This window comes from Nylanderia fulva, unplaced genomic scaffold (assembly GCF_048542155.1).
Source record: "Nylanderia fulva isolate GAGA-0341 unplaced genomic scaffold, ASM4854215v1 Scaffold145, whole genome shotgun sequence".
NCBI classification, from domain to species: domain Eukaryota; kingdom Metazoa; phylum Arthropoda; class Insecta; order Hymenoptera; family Formicidae; genus Nylanderia; species Nylanderia fulva.
Window position 1 is genome coordinate 13,290 of NW_028189677.1, and position 13,851 is coordinate 27,140.

At 24.6% G+C, this 13,851-nt stretch overlaps 2 protein-coding genes and 1 long non-coding RNA gene across 3 annotated transcripts; all 3 read right to left on the reverse strand.

The window, feature by feature from the left end:
* Positions 1-1,399: 1,399 nt before the first annotated feature.
* LOC114931743 (uncharacterized) lies at positions 1,400-4,487 on the reverse strand. Its single transcript, XM_085480366.1, has 3 exons — positions 4,103-4,487; positions 3,305-3,647; positions 1,400-2,564 (listed from the first exon to the last, which is right to left on the reverse strand). The coding sequence occupies exons 1-3, from the start codon at positions 4,280-4,282 to the stop codon at positions 1,885-1,887; spliced, it is 1,203 nt and encodes a 400-aa protein (XP_085336492.1). The 5' UTR covers positions 4,283-4,487; the 3' UTR covers positions 1,400-1,884.
* A 1,802-nt stretch (positions 4,488-6,289) lies between these two features.
* On the reverse strand, positions 6,290-7,442 carry LOC146724169 (uncharacterized). Its single transcript, XR_014924184.1, has 4 exons — positions 7,264-7,442; positions 7,115-7,174; positions 6,447-6,495; positions 6,290-6,362 (listed from the first exon to the last, which is right to left on the reverse strand). It is a non-coding gene; the product is annotated as an uncharacterized LOC146724169 (long non-coding RNA).
* Positions 7,443-10,730: 3,288 nt separating this feature from the next.
* On the reverse strand, positions 10,731-12,683 carry LOC114931741 (uncharacterized). Its single transcript, XM_029303893.2, has 3 exons — positions 12,270-12,683; positions 11,251-11,483; positions 10,731-10,778 (listed from the first exon to the last, which is right to left on the reverse strand). The coding sequence occupies exons 1-3, from the start codon at positions 12,295-12,297 to the stop codon at positions 10,731-10,733; spliced, it is 309 nt and encodes a 102-aa protein (XP_029159726.2). The 5' UTR covers positions 12,298-12,683.
* Positions 12,684-13,851: the final 1,168 nt, after the last annotated feature.

Below are 13,851 nucleotides of genomic sequence, written 5' to 3' on the forward strand. Positions count from 1 at the left end.
ATTTTTTAGGCGAACGCAACAATATTTAAAATAATTAGTAAAGGAAAAACATTTTGATAACAAGATATATTTTAGATTATTATTTTTTTGATAAATTAAATTAATAATTACATAATTTTTAACAATAGTTATTGAACTTACCAAACATTTTTGCCGATTCGTCATTCATAACGTTTTCTATCCTGTATTAGTTATGAAGTAGCAAAAGTAAGGACAAAAGTGTACTATGAAATTCTCAAATTTTATTTAACAGCTTTTATCGTAATATTTAGCAATTGGAGTCTAACTCGCGTATTGTTAATTAGAGTTACTGTAGGATGTAATATTTGAAGTGGTAATTGAGGGAAATATAAGATTTTTTGTCTCCTCTTGCTATACTTTTTCTCGCTCGCCTAAGATGTTGTAATATAATTTTTAAATCTTAATCCGTTGTCTCGGTGAATGCTTTATAAACTAAAGATGTTTATTCTAGTAGAATCATAATATATACACTCAAATACAAACACACTCATATACCGATACACATAAAGAAAACGTGAAAACATATCATTTGATATTAATGTCAATAATTCAAAATTTATTTATAATTACATAAATATACATTATCTCAGAATTATTAAAATACAAAAAAATATGTAGACACGTAGACACATATATATAGCGTAATAAGTTAAAATTTGATCAATTCTGTTAATGTTGGACAATAGAAAAGAATATATAAATAGAATAATTAAAAAAAAAATTAATTAATTGTAATTACATTGAGCTGTAACAACATTACAACAAAATAAAAATAGAGTCAAAGACATTGCATATTTGAAAAAGATATATATATATATATATATATCTTCTTTTCTATAAAATTTTAGCACAATTAACATTCTTAGAATATTGTAATATTTAATGATGTACATAATAACATATAATGTAAATTTCGAATATATGAACAATTGTTTCGTTTCTAAATAATCTACCATAGAATACGAATAAAATAATGTAATAAAATATCTGATCAAAATAATATATATATGTATATATATATATATATATATATATATATATATATATATATATATATAGGTACATGTATGTATATGTATTATTTCGATTATTTGTTTCTATATATATATATATATATACATGTACAAGTATAGTACATATAAATATATAAGAATATTTTATGTCCCTATCAGTAAATTCGAAGTGCACAAAATTATAAAACAGTAAAATTATAAGATAAATTAATGAAAATTAACATATCTATACACTATATATATATGTACATATGTATAAATATTTTTAAAACAACTTTAAAAAAGACGAGCATTTTTTTAGTTTTAGAAATTTATCAATTTAATGCAATTACACATTAAATTCAAATGACCAAAAAATTATTTTATTGGCCTCCCAATTTTTAGCAGAAGTTGATCATAGAATATATTACGTACGAAATATAATGCATGTCAATTCAAATAATCAAAATGTTGAATCCTATATGACATCTTCCATAATTACACATCATTATGCAATAATTACTGATCTGTTACATCAATCGTTTCATAGTGTAAAACTGATTTGTGTAATTCTAAACTTAATTTTTATCAGGAAAACCGAACTCGTTTTTACATCATAAATCACATGAACTATTTTGCCTTCAACTAAGGATCGGGTTTGTAATTTAATAATATTAATTAATATTAATACTAACAAAAATATATTATTATTAATTAATAATTAATTAAATATTAATAAATATTATTGATAATTAATAATTTAATATTAATAAATATTATTAATTAATAATCAATAATATGATTTAAAAAATTAATAAACATTCTTGAAGATTCTATTTTTTTTTTCAAATCCTGAATTTCCAAAATGTTTTCAAGAAGTCTCGACAAGCCTCGGCTTTTTCATTGGCGGACTGTCTGATGGACCTGCGTCATCCTTCGGTACAATTTTAGAATTCGTCCTGTTACTGTTACAAGAACCGACAGAAAGGATTTCTTCTTGAAGCGCGTCATAAATCAACCAGACAAACTGACTATTGCGATTTACGTTAACCACTTCCGGGTGCGGACCGGATTCTTTTCCGGTGAGGATCATAGTTATCGCGCCTACGATCATCATCCCATTTGTGACCTTGACACGAGAACGGTGCACAACATTGCCGAAGCATAAGGAGAGGCTGTCCCGTTTGTTTCCGCAAAAATCTAGACAAAAATTGGTGGTTTCCATCAATTCTTCGATATCTAACGCTTTCAGCAGATCTTTTATTGTCAAATTTCTCTCCATATCGAAAGGCGAAAAAACCGAGACGTCTGTAACATTTTCAACGTGTGATTTTCTACTATATTTTAGCAGATTGCGCAATTCGTCGATTCCATTGCTCGTCGATAATCGTTTGGTCAATTCGAAAAGGTCGTCGCTGCTAATGTTCTCTTTTATCCTCCACTTATCTGAATATTCTCCATCGAACGAAGCAGGTGAGAACACAAACAGCGACATATCGCCATTCTGGAAGGGTATGTCGCTCACGTGCATGCTCAATTTCTTATGATAGTCTTAAAAAAAAAACAGTATTAAAAATATAAAAAATTACATAAAATTGTTAAGAAAAATGAAACCAGAAAAACACGCATTTTTATAAATTTATAATATTTAATAGTCTTAATAGAAATGTTCACTTTCTGAAATTTTTTTACGTAAAATCATATTTTGATCAAATGTTGGGCAATTAAAAATAGAATAATTGGTGAAAATCAAAATTACACTTTTAATTTCGAAAAAAAACATTTAATTATAAATTTATTTATTTTAAAATTTATTTTTTCATATTTAATTTTTCAATTCAAAGTTCACTTTCTCATTAATGTATTAGGGTACAAACTGGGTGTCTTTGACAAATACCAACGCGACAAATTTCTTATAGCCACTGCTAATAAGCATCAAACATCTTATTTTCATTATATATTTTTTACTTTTTATTATATATTTTTTAAATATTAATATATTTTTATTATATATATTTTATTATATATTTTATCGGATATTTTTCACTTTTTATTATATATATGTTTTAAATATTATACATATATTTTCATTATACATATATATTGTATATATTTCATTATATATTTTAAATTTTTATTGGGTACCCGAAGACAAATTTATTGAAAATTAATTTTAGGCGGTGTTTCTTTTACAAAACACAATATGCTTTATTTAGGAATAATAAAAAAAATTATATTATGAGAAGGTTTATATTATGTAAGTTTAAAAAATAAAAATATGGCGTACTCACAGTTTATGATTAAACGGTTTCTAATTGGTACGATAGCTTGAGGAACCAATGAATTTTGGAATTCGCAACAGACACAGGTCACCAAAAGAATATCATTAACTTGTTTACACTTGGATAATCCCACGAAATAGTAAAAGCATCTCTTTCTTACCGCTCTGCCTATTAATTTATTAATGTAATTTACTTTCAATTCAGAAAATTTATTCGTATTTAAATAATTGATTGGTCCATAAATAAAATGAGATAGTGCACTCTCTGCTTCTGAATCATTCATTACATATTTCAACCAACACATGATGTTATGAGTGCAATACAAATGTTCCGGATAAACCACGAATTTTATCTGAAACCAAAAATATCAAATGAAAAATAAAATTTCCATACCATATTCCTAGGCATCAAACACTATCATTTATAAAAATTGCTTCAAATTATTATTGGTGCAAATATTATTTTCATATGTGCCTATATTCTTTAAATTTATAAAGTTACTTCATTTCAAGGAATCAAAATAAAAAAAGTCAAAATACAAGATTTTTCGATACAAAAGATTTTGACTAAAAGATCTATCATTTAAAACTAATTGCTGAGAAAAATTTTTGATTGTGACAAAGCTTCGAACTTTAATTTCGGAAAAAAATTTATTATTCTCAACGCTATTAACCCTTTATTAATCTTTCAGATTGGCAGAGTTTACATAATTGTTTTTACATATTATTTTATACATAAACAGCAAATTTAGCTTTTTTCCATAATGAAATGTATTATCTAATGCAAAAATGCGATAGGAATGTTTACAGTCGACTCCTTTTTACAAATGCAGTAATTGATCAAATCTGCTTTGCTGATCCCGTTTAAAGAAAGAATAGTTATGAGACGATTCGTTATTTCTCCTGTAATCAATATATTTGTTAGGAAAAGACCCTCATATATGGAAAGTGGACTAAAGACAAAATTTTTATCCGGATTGACTTTCATAACTTCATGGAGACATTTGATCGCGAAATTGAAACGCCCATCCTTTAGTTGAGTTTCTAGGAAAAAAATAGATAAATAAGTAAAAGGTCAAATTCAGAAAAAAAAAACGTAAAAAATAGCTAAGATAATTTAATTATAATAAATCACAACATTTTTATATGAAATTATTACATCAATTAACAATACATATAATTAAATACGCAATAAAGTCAACAGCATGTAATATATTAAAAATTAATCGACAATTATTTTCAACGCGCATAGCTAAATTCTATTATAACTCATATTTAATATAAACATATAACTGAATCAACAATAACTATATAAGAACACTCAAAGCAATAAAAAAAGAAAAATAACTTAAAAAATGTGTTTAACAATATGACTATGGTTTGAACACCGTTCCTTTAATAACGAATTTTACTTACATTTAAAAAGTTTATGCAAAACTTAAAATCTATTAATTTTATTATTAATAAATCTTGAAAGAAATATTTAATGATAAATAATAAAGAAATTACATTCTACAGTGATTATATCTAAAATTCTAATGAACTTTTCTTCTTTCCTGAAAGCTGACTTATTGTTAGTCATATTTTAAACTTCAATTTATTCTGAAATATATATATAACGTTTTACAATTTCCTAAATTATAATCGATGCAGATTTAGAAAAAAATTATGGTTAGTCAACCTAATTGCAAGACTTGTTGTAACAGCAAGCCATAGTTATTAAATTACAAAGAAATACCAATTCTTAAGTTTCTTCAACAATATATAAAATAATAAATAAAAGCAGTAACGTTTTTATATTACTTTATACTTTAGATTCTTAACTTCTCGATAAATCAACTCGATAAATATATGATTTCATAGAATAATATTTAAACTTACCAATTTCTCTTGCTCTCTCTTCACTCATTACCATTTTTAATCCTTTTTTGTTATAAAATAAAAAATCAATTAAATTAGAAAATAAATAAAAAAAAAGTAATAAAAAAATTAGAAAATAAAAAATAAAAAATAAAAAACAATTAGAAATAAATAAAAAATAAAAAACAAAACAAAAATTAAAAATAATAAAAGAACAAAAAAATTATAAGTATAAAAAATAAGCTTGTAAAAGTTGGAAATAATCACACATAAATAAAGTCTGTTGTTTATTATATAATTTTTCTTATTTAAATTTATTGTTATCATACATATTTAGCGCTATATAATTTACAAAAATTTCAGATTTTTGAATTCAAAAAATTTTTTTAATTATAATTATTATTATTAATTCTACAATTTACAAGAGCAGTCGGGAGACGCCGCGCGTCTAAAAACTGTAACGTCCGTTGAGTATCGATATTTGTGTTTGTGTCTATTTATTACATAAAACGTGCGCGTGCGTATATGTCTCAAATTTAGCGCGGCGTCTCCCGACTGCTCTTGTAAATTGTAGAATTAATAATAATAATTGTAATTAAAAAAATTTTTTGAATTCAAAAATCTGAAATTTTTGTAAATTATATAGCGCTAAATATGTATGATAACAATAAATTTAAATAAGAAAAATTATATAATAAACAACAGACTTTATTTATGTGTGATTATTTCCAACTTTTACAAGCTTATTTTTTATACTTATAATTTTTTTGTTCTTTTATTATTTTTAATTTTTGTTTTGTTTTTTATTTTTTATTTATTTCTAATTGTTTTTTATTTTTTATTTTTTATTTTCTAATTTTTTTATTACTTTTTTTTTATTTATTTTCTAATTTAAACATTATTTTTTAATTTAAACATTAAAACTTTGTTGGCAGCAGTCGGGAGTTTTTTTTTTGTAAAAAATTTTATTATTATTTTCTAATTTTTTTATTTTCTAATTTATTTTTTATTTTCTAATTTTTTTTTTTCTAATTTATTTTTATTATTTATTTTCTAATTGTTTTTTATTTTTTATTTTTTTTTTAATTGTTTTTTATTTTTTATTTTTTATTTTCTAATTTCTTTATTATTTTTTTTTTTATTTATTTTCTAATTTATTGCTGTTCTTATGCTGTTTCTTCATTCTTTTGTCTCTCTGCTTCTTCATCCTACACATGTAAAAGTTTTTATTATGTAATATATATATTACAATGTATATAATATAATAATAATAATAATAAAGACACACATACACTCACCATGTGACTGCAATGTTCTATATTCTTTCCAAATATTTTTCTGCTACAATTTTTTTAATTAATATAATATAATATAAATAGAGAGATAAATAAAAAAAAATAGCTAGATAGATAGATTGATAGATAGAGAGAGACAGATGACAAAGACAGATGACAACAATATCTTATATCAAATACGTAAACTTGTACGCAGTTATAATTATGGCTTTGACAAATATATTAACTTTCTTATGGCTATATAAGTTTATACATTATGTAATCACAAGTAAGTTTATATATTTGTATAGCCTTAATTATTATTACATATGTGAATAATCTTTTGTAGTAGATAATTGGCTATGTAAGTTAATATATTTGTCTGCATTGCCATAATTATTGGTGCGCTAATATCTTTGTATAACTATAAATATATTTGTATACATACTTTTAATTAATTATATAATTATTATATAATATACAAATAAGAGAAAAAATAACTATATACATTTATACAATTATATATGTGGATATTTATAGCAATGTGGCTACGTAGCAAATTTAATAGCAAATAAGTGGCTACGCAGACAAATATAAATTCATATAGCCATGTTATGACTACAACAGATTAATTATATTATTAATTATATTATATATTTTTATTAATTATTAATAACAAGACTTACTCGTTTTCTATTATTAATAATGTTTTCTTCTTCAGATATCTTCAAGCGAGTATCTTCTTCCTACATATAAATAAAGAAACAATAAATAAATAATAATAACAATATTCTAAATAAAGAAAAAAACAATAAATATAAAAGAAGAAACTTACTCCTTTATTTATATCTTCTTGAGATATATCCATAATAATACACTTCACTTAATATTGTTGTTGACAATAACACGCAACAGGTGACAGCTAACCTATCCTATCAGTCCCGTCATTATTACTTCGAGATGTATATACCAATGTCACCAACATTCCCTATCCGGATACTACAACGAATCTCATTGGTGAAACATTTTTCCTCTTAGGTTCACACAGCAGCCAATGAGAGACCGTATTGACGAAATAATACTCATTTTTCACTTTTTATTAATAGAATAAATAACGATAATAATACGCTTTAAACCTTCCTTGATTAATAAGAAACTTATGTTCCAAAGTTGATATAAAACTATGCAGTAGTTATCGAGAATTAAGGTCACGACCGATCCGGGCTCGATGAAACGCATACTTCCTCTCTTTTCGCCAACCTACGGTTGGCAGCAGTCGGGAGAAAAACAAAAGTGTGTGCCACAAAATTTGCAAATTTTATTTAACAGTTTCAATCGCAATATTATTTAGCAATTGCAGTTTCATTCAAGTATTGCTAATTAGAGTTGCTATATAATGTAATATTTGCAATGGTATTTGAGGCAAATGTAAGATTGTTTTTTCTCTTTTAGGTATAAATACTTTCTCTTTCGCCTAAGATTTTGTAATATAATTTTCAAATTTTAATCCGTGCTTTCCCTCGATTTCTCGTAGACTAAAGATAATCTATCAAAACAATAACATATATACAAGAATACAAACAAATTTACTCACGGATATACTTAAACAGAACATCAAAACATATAATTTAATTTTAATGCCAAAAATTGAAAATTTATTTATAATTATATAGTGTCACATCTCACATTACGTAATACAGTTATAAGAATATATAGTAATAGGTAGACATACATATATATATATATATACTATATATATATATATATGTATATATGTATACATATATAGCGTACATCTAATGTAAAAGAATAAAAATTCATCGATTCTGTTGATGTTGGACAATTAAAAAGGATCTAAATAATATTTTACAAAAAAATTATAATGCACAGAACGCTATACAATTTTATAACATGATTAAAATGGAGTTAATGACATCGCATTGATACACATATTTGAGAAAGAAACATTTATTTATATTTCTTTTTATTAAAATGAATAGAATCATTAATTAATTTGGCTATGAGAGCACAGCCTATATTCTTTCTATTAAGTTCTGAAAGGATAATTAAAATGCTTACAATTTTATAAGCAATATTAAAATATGAACACAATGATACATATAAGTATTGTTAAATATCGAAATAAACAATTTTTTCGTTTATAAATTGTTTTAGCATAGAATACGAATAAATTGATTTAATGGAATATATGACAGAAACAATATACATAGATGCATATACGTACATACAAACATTCATACACAAGTGCTTAAATTATGATGTATAAATATTTATATATACTTACATAAAAATATACTTATATAAAAATGTCTTTATATGTATGTGCATATGTGTGTATATATGTATACATATATGTATGTGTACCTTAAGGAACGTATTTTAAATAATTTATCAGAACTTATAAAATATACATTATTGTTACCTGATAATATCATATTTTTTATACAACTTTTAAAAATTTGAGCAATCTTCTATTTAGTTTCAGAAATTTATAAATTTCACACATGTGCAAGCATTAAATTCAAATAACCAAAAGATTATATCATTAATCTCCAAATTGTTAGCAGAAATTGTTCATAAAATATGTTGCGCACAAAATATAATGCATGTCAATTTGAATCATCAAAATGTTGAATCATAAGAAGAAATAAAAACTTATCACATAATTACATATCATTATGCAGCAACTACAGATTTGTTATATAATTCGTTTTTCATAGTGCATAATAGATTTACGAAATTCTAAACTTATAATCTATGTTAAGAATGCCAAACTTGTTTTTACATTTTACCCCATAAACTATTTTGCATTAAACTGCGATGGTCGGATATTCAATATTTAAAAAATTAATAAAAAAACCATTTTTTAAACACCTACTTTTTTGAAAGGATTTGTTTCTCAATCTAGAATTTCCAAAAGATTTTTAAATCTAGGCGAGCCGTTGCTTTTTCGTTGGCGGAACGCCTGATGGACCTGACTGATATATATCTATCGGTACAATTTGAGAATTTGGGCAGGTACTATTATTAAAGCTGCCGACACAGAGGATTTCTTCTTGCAGTCTGTCATAGATCAGCCAGACGAAAGGTATATTACACCATTTAACGTCTTCTATTTTGCCATCCGGAGAGGCGTCTCCACCGGAATGGATCAAAGTCACTGCGCCTAGAATCACATCATCTCTTGTGGCTCTTATGTGAGAACGGTGCGCAACATTGTTGATGTGCACCTTGGGACAATTAATTTTCAACGGTAGGCATTTTCGGCATTTAGTTTGCAATTCGAGCATTTCGGACGTTATCAATTCTTCGACGCCTAATGATTTTAATAGATCACGGACTGGCACATTTTTCTCCACCTCGAAAGATAAACAAACATTTTGGGAACATGTAAATTCTTTTATGACAAACTTCAATGTTCTACTGTTTCTTAACAGCTCGCGCAAGTTGTTCATTCCTTCGTCGGTCGACATTCGTTGGGTCAAATAGAGAAGATCATTCCTGTTGATGTTCTCAATGATCTTCCATTTACCTGAGCTCAACGCTGCAGGTAGGAACGTAAATAACGAAATATTGGCATTGTTATAGGGTATGTCCACCACATACATGCTCAGTCCTTCATGGTAGTCTAAAAAAAACGTTAAGCTTATACTGAAAAAAATATTTGTGTAAAATTACTGGATCATGTTGGTCTTTTTCCGACCCAGCATAATCATGCAATACTACTAGTCATATAGAAAATTTAATATGTTTTTTGTTATATAAATATATTATTATATATATTAACAGATTACTTTTGGATATAAATCCGAAAGCAATACTTATTAAAAATAAAAGTAAACGATATTCTCTCTACATAACGTTCTGTTTAAAATTCAATTAAAAATTACATTATGAAAAATTTGTTACATATGTTATATAATAAAATAAATAAATGGCGTGCAATTACAGTTTATAACTTCATTGTTTCTAATAGTCGATATATTTGGTGCGTCAGTTTGATGGAACGATAGTTTACGGAATATGCCACTCATAAAGCTCATCAAAATAAAATCGTTTCCAGTAAATGTAATTTCGGCTAATCCCTCAGGATAATAAATGTATCCCTTCGTTTGGTTTACGATTTGTCTTAAAACGGAATTCACTTCGTCCATATTGTCATCAGAATCAAGGAGCAAATCTAAAGAATTGATTTCTGAGCCAAACATATGCAGTACTGCTTTATCATAAAATTTTATATCATGTTTACACCAACATTTAACGTAACAATCGCAAGAAGGGTCAGGAAGATCTTTTTGTTTTTTTATTATTTATTTTACTCCATTGTTCCTGGAATCGAAAATATCAAATAAATTGTTTATAAAATATTCATTTTCTTCTAGATAACAGACATCAATTATTTATAAATTGTTTTATTCAAGCTTTTATTTTTGCAAACACATATTAAATGTGGTTATATTCTTAATATAAAATTAGACAAGAAAATAAATCAAAATTATATGGAGATGTTTTGCTGACAAACATTTCTGAATTTTATCAAAAAATCTGTCATTTAAAAAACTGCTTACTGACAAATGTGAGCTTTAACAAAGCATATTGAATTTCAATTTTGCTAAAAAATGTGTTTTTTTGTCATCGCAATTAACCCGTTATTAATATTTCAGAACAGCGGCATTTTTGTTTCATATAACTATTTTTACATGTTATTTCATATACCGATTGTAAATTTTGACTTTTTTCCATTAAAGAATATATCATCAAATGTAAAATTTGATAAGTAGGTATATTTACTTATATTAACCTTTTTTTTGTTATAAGAACAATAATTTGTCAAATCTATTAGGTTGATGTTCTTTAAAGAAAGAATCTCGTTTAGACGCATTGCAATGCTACCTTTGATCAACATGTACATTCGTAAAAGTGCTTCATATATGCAAGACGGACTGAAGACAAAATTTGTATCCGAATTAATTTGCATAATTTCATTTAGACATTTAACGGCAAACTGAAAACGCCCCTCCTTTATTGTATTTTCTAGGAGGAACAGATTATAGATAAATAAGTTATTAAATATCAAATTCAAAAGGAAGAAATCTTAAGCACATCTAGTTATTTAATTAAAATATTAAATTACAATAAATATCGATAAAAACATTAACATTACGTACATGTAATTAAACGTATGTTAAAATCAAAGCATAATGTACGGATATTTCTCCTCCAGTTATTCTAAATTCTTCAATTAAAATTTTATTGCAACTCACATTTAATATTAAAATCAAAATACAATTACAGAATAATTTACATTAAAGAACAACAAAACATTAATTAAACAATTTAAGAAAATAACTGATGTACATCTAAATATAAAGTACACTGTAATGATTATATCTAAAATTATAATTTTCTTTTTTTCTGTTGTAAAAGCCAACGAAATCATACTTTACTTTAAAATTAAATTTTTATATATACATATATATATGTATATATATATATATATATATATATATATATATATCACGCTATACGATTAGCTAATTGTAAGTATATCAAAATCGGCGAGTGGCACTTTGGTAGTGTTACTTGTAAGTTATATTTAAATTGACGTAATTTAGAAAAAAATTATGGTAGTCAATCTAATTGCAAGACCTAAATCAATTGCTATTAAACTCCTTAGAAATCTAAATTTTTAAGACAACAATATATCACATAATAAATAAAAGAAATAACATTTTTACTACTTTTATATCATACGTTATTATCTTTTTAATAAATGAGCATATAATTTACATAATTTTATACAATAATCTTTAAACTTACCAATTTCCTTTGCCAATTTGGTATTCATATTGCTTGTATTTTTTAGTTATAAAATAGCAGAAACAGCGTCAAAGGTATGTACTACAAAGTTCGTAAAGTTTATGTAATAGCTATAAATAACAATATATTATTTAGTAATTGCAGTCTCGCTCTTGTTTTGTTAATTAGCGTTGCTATGGAATGTAGCTTCTGTAGCTGTTGTAGGATGGTAATTAAGACAAATGTAAAATTATTTTGTACTTTTTGTATACTTCCTTGCCTAAAACATTTTTGTAATTTTCAAATCTGAAATTTACTCTCGCTCAATTCTTCGTATACTGAAGATAATAACTGTTCTGCAGAATCATAATATATACACACAGATAAGAAACGTATTCATACACATAAATCTATACGTAAACAAAATACAAAAATATAACATTACATTTTAATATCAAAAATTCAAAATTTATGTGTAATTATATAAATCTTACTTCACTTCTTATGACACAATTGTGAAAATATGGATAAAGTAGTAGATAAATACACATACAATATACAATACCTGCAATATATGAGAAATTACTTTATAATTAAACCAATATATGTATGTATGTAACCAATATACGTATATAATTTTATACAATAATCTTTAAACTTAACAATTTATTTTGTCTTAACGTCACTCATCTCGTTTCCCATCCTGTTTAAATTATAAAATAGCAATAGCAAAGACAAAGTATGTGCTACAAAATTCGCAAATGCTAATTAGCAGCTTTGATCTTAATATTATTTAGCAATTGCCGTCTCGCTCGCTTATTGTTAATTAACCTTGCTATATTGCTTATAATTTTCACAATGATAATTGAGACACATGTGAGATTATTGTATCATTTTTATGTATCTTCTATCACTTGAGATTCTTTGAGATAGTTTTGAAATCCTTTCTTGTTCTATTCTTCGTAGACTGAAAATAACTGATTCATTAAAATCATAAAATGTATACACACGAACGCAAACACTCTCTTATACAGATACATATAAAAGAAAGACATCAACACCAATCATTTATTATTAATGTTTAATATTCAAAATTTATTTATAATTATATAAATATGTCATCTTACATTTCGTAATACGATATAAATACATTATAAAAATATAGTGTAATAAATAAAAACACACATACATGTATATATATTTATATACACACACACATATATATACATATATATATATGTATATATATATATATATATATATATTGAATTAAATAAAAAAATGCACATAAGAATATAATTACATATAATTATAATATATATATATATATATATATATATATATATATATACATATGCTATTACATACATGTATATATATATATATATATATATAGTATATATATATATATAGCGTAAGGCCAAAAAAAATAAAGAAACCATCTATTCTGTTAATGGTGTTACATTCCGGTCTTACAATAAAAAATAATTTACATATAATTATACTAGTATAAACAATATGCAAAATATGTCCATAAATAATAAGTTATAATTATATGTAATTATATTCTTATGTGCATTACTGTCTTAATTGTGCATTTTTT

Bases quoted from the DNA above. Each gene is read 5' to 3' on its own strand.
- LOC114931743 (XM_085480366.1), bottom strand. From the start codon at position 4,282: ATGAAAGTCAATCCGGATAAAAATTTTGTCTTTAGTCCACTTTCCATA. The intron at 3,648-4,102 runs GTAAACATTCCT...TTTTGGTTTCAG, and splicing joins TTTGTAAAAAGGAGTCGACT to ATAAAATTCGTGGTTTATCC. The intron at 2,565-3,304 runs GTGAGTACGCCA...TTTTTTTTTAAG, and splicing joins AAACCGTTTAATCATAAACT to ACTATCATAAGAAATTGAGC.
- LOC114931741 (XM_029303893.2), bottom strand. From the start codon at position 12,297: ATGAATACCAAATTGGCAAAGGAAATTG. The intron at 11,484-12,269 runs GTAAGTTTAAAG...TGTTCCTCCTAG, and splicing joins CAAATTGGCAAAGGAAATTG to AAAATACAATAAAGGAGGGG. The intron at 10,779-11,250 runs GTTAATATAAGT...TTTCGATTCCAG, and splicing joins GTTCTTATAACAAAAAAAAG to GAACAATGGAGTAAAATAAA.